Raw genomic sequence first — 2893 nt, 5'->3', positions numbered from 1 at the left:
ACTGACACACGTCCTGCTGAGCTTCTCCTCCTCACTCTCTCTTCCTCTGTCACATGCCCAGGTGTTTACTTCGACCCCAACTGTAACAAAGAAGACATCAATCATGCTGTGCTGGCAGTGGGCTATGGAGTGACCCCCAAAGGGAAGAAGTACTGGATCATCAAGAACAGGTGGGACACATCACCTGTCTGAAGGGCATCAGGTGGCTCATAAGGCTGCCAAAATGAAACAACAGGTTGTTTGTTGTTGTAACACCGGTTTGATGCATCTGCCAGCTGTGTTGATGACAAACTGATGACATGAGAGGCTGTTTGACTCCTGGCGATGCTCAACATTGCTCATATTTCTTTCTTTCCATCTCTGTTGCCGTCTTTTGTCTTTTCATGATAGCTGGGGCAAGAGCTGGGGCAAGAATGGTTACATCCTGATGGAACGAAACCGTGGCAACCTCTGTGGCATTGCCAATCTGGCCAGTTACCCCATCATGTGAGGGGACCATGGTGGAGCTCAGAGGAAGGGACAACAAGGGACAACAGCTTTGACTACTACACACAAAACCTACCCTTAAAAATGTACAGAATTTATTTAAAAACTAAAGCAACAACAAAAAAATACATGTTTATGCTTTTTCTCCCCCAACAACACCCACATTTTTGAATTACTGTACAATAAAAACTAATTCAAATTGAACTTTTCTGGAATGAAAAGAGATAAATGTTAGACTCTTGGATTGAGGCACCCTAAAAAGTCTGATGAGGATGTTACTTGAGTTATTTGAAGCACTTTGAACCCCTGAAGTCTTTGCACTTTTATTCTCAAAGCAGCAGATCTCAGTGATGGTCGGCCCCACAAAGAATCACATACAGCTTTAGGCACCCCCAGGCCATGGTGTTAAGAGCCTTTACCCACAACACTGATTGGTTTTGTGCAACGTGCCAATTTTAATCTACAAACCCACCAGGCACAACCAACATTTTACTGTGTTTGGCTGGTAGTCTGAGCTAGTTCCAGTCTCTAGTTTTAATTACAGTTTGTGTGGAAGCTGTCAGTGGAGGCTGATCCTTTCCTGTTGACACAGAATCAGTTCCTTTATAACTGTAAAATTTTTACTTGATCATGTCAGATGCAAATTTTGGCTTAAACACTCTGAGTTGTAAATGTACCCAGTAGTGAAACAAAATATTAACTAGCAGGCCCATCCATCCATCCATCCATTTTCCAAACCGCTTAGTCCCAAACGGGGTCACGGGGGGCTGGAGCCAATCCCAGCCACCTGCAGGCCCCTGAAAACTAAACTATATCAGGTCACCGGGTGGAGCAGTGGTTAGCACTGTCGCCTCACAGCACGAAGGTTCTGGGTTTGAGCCCCCGGACCAGGTGCCTTTGTGGAGTTAGCATGTTCTCCTTGTGCCTGCGTGGGTTCCCTCCGTGTACTCCAGCTTCTTCAGACAGTCCAGTTCACTATAAGAGTGAACGTGGGTGGCTGTCTGTCTCTAAAGCTGCTTTTCCATCGCCTGGTACCAACTCAGGTTAACTCTACTCACTTTCGGTACCTGGGTGCCTGGTTTATCGCTGCAGATGGTCCCCTCTCGGTGTAGCTGGTTGTCATAGCAACACCGCATTACACTGACGTGATGTTGTCAGCAACACTGAAGGGATGCTGTTCTTGATTCTCAGTATGTGGCTGTTTTTAGTTAGTACAGTAAAGTAGTGGTTAGTGTTAAATAACATTGCTTCTAAAAATGGTGCTTTCTTTGTTCCAGCACATCTCGCAGGTTTGTGCCATGATTTCTCTGATAAGCAGCTAGTCTGCAGCGTTTAAATGTCACCATTTAGTACCACCTTTGTTTGCTTGGAAGCTTGACAGAGGTGATACCAAAAATAGCACCAAGTACAAACCCCATTTGGCTGATGAAAACACAAATCAGGCAAGTCAAGTTGAGTCAACCGTCATGGTGAAGAAGGAGCTGAGCTGTAAGGCGAAGCTCTCGATTTACTGGTCAATCTACGTTCCGACTCTCACCAATGGTCATGAACTTTGGGTCATGACCGAAAGGGCAAGATCCCGGATACAGGCGGCCAAAATAAGCTTTCTCCGCAGGGCGGCCGGGCGCACCCTTAGAGATAGGGTGAGGAGCTCGGTCACCCGGGAGGAGCTCAGAGTAGAACCGCTGCTCCTCCACATCGAGAGGAGCCAGCTGAGGTGGCTCGAGCATCTGCTTCGGATGCCTCCTGGGCGCCTTTCTAGGGAGCTGTTCCGGGCATGTCCCACCGGGAGGAGGCCCCGGGGAAGACCCAGGACACGCTGGAGGGACTATGTCTTAATGATTGAATTGATGATTGATTTAATGGGAGCTGGAGGAAGTGTCTGGAGAGAGGGAAGTCTGGGCATCTTTGCTTAGACTGCTGCCCCCGCGACCCGGTCCCGGATAAGCGGAGGAAAATGGATGGATGGATGAAGTCGAGTCGAGCTGAACCAGTGCCAGGCCGTGGAAAAAAGGCTTAAGTGTCAGCCCTGTAATGGACTGGCGACCTTGCACAAAATAAAATACCTTGCACTATGTAGCTAAATATTCACAGCACTACAGTAGAAAGGGTTTATGCATCTGTCCATGCAGCATTTTGGCCCAGAGACCTTGACAGCATCTGGCAGACTGCCATAAAATGTGGTGACCCTCTGACCTTTCCTCCAGCCTCCTGACAGGTCGAATATTTATCCTGACCTGCACTTGGGTCCAGAATCACATATCCCCACATCTGGACCTCAAAGACAACTCGCCGTTGCACTAACTCAAAACTGAATCATAATGTTTTTTGTGACCTCCCTGACCTTTCTAATCGTACCATCACACTGAAAATTTTACTTCTACCACAGAAATGTCTGAATTTAATG

General features: G+C 47.3%; 1 protein-coding gene across 2 annotated transcripts in view; it reads left to right on the top strand.

Moving 5' to 3' along the window:
* Nucleotides 1-2022, top strand: part of LOC109968961 (cathepsin K-like) — a 13996-nt gene extending 11974 nt beyond the window's left edge. For both annotated transcript variants that reach the window (XM_020615564.1, XM_020615565.1), the window contains exons 7-8: nucleotides 62-170; nucleotides 391-2022. In XM_020615564.1, the coding sequence (XP_020471220.1) occupies nucleotides 62-170; nucleotides 391-490 (209 nt within the window). In that variant the 3' untranslated portion in view covers nucleotides 491-2022. The remainder of the gene's footprint in view (nucleotides 1-61; nucleotides 171-390) is intronic.
* The last annotated feature ends 871 nt before the right edge of the window (nucleotides 2023-2893 follow it).

Source organism: Monopterus albus, unplaced genomic scaffold (assembly GCF_001952655.1).
Source record: "Monopterus albus unplaced genomic scaffold, M_albus_1.0 scaffold166.1, whole genome shotgun sequence".
NCBI lineage: Eukaryota > Metazoa > Chordata > Actinopteri > Synbranchiformes > Synbranchidae > Monopterus > Monopterus albus.
Note: the sequence above shows the minus strand (reverse complement) of the source record. Positions and strands in the feature narration are given on the sequence as shown.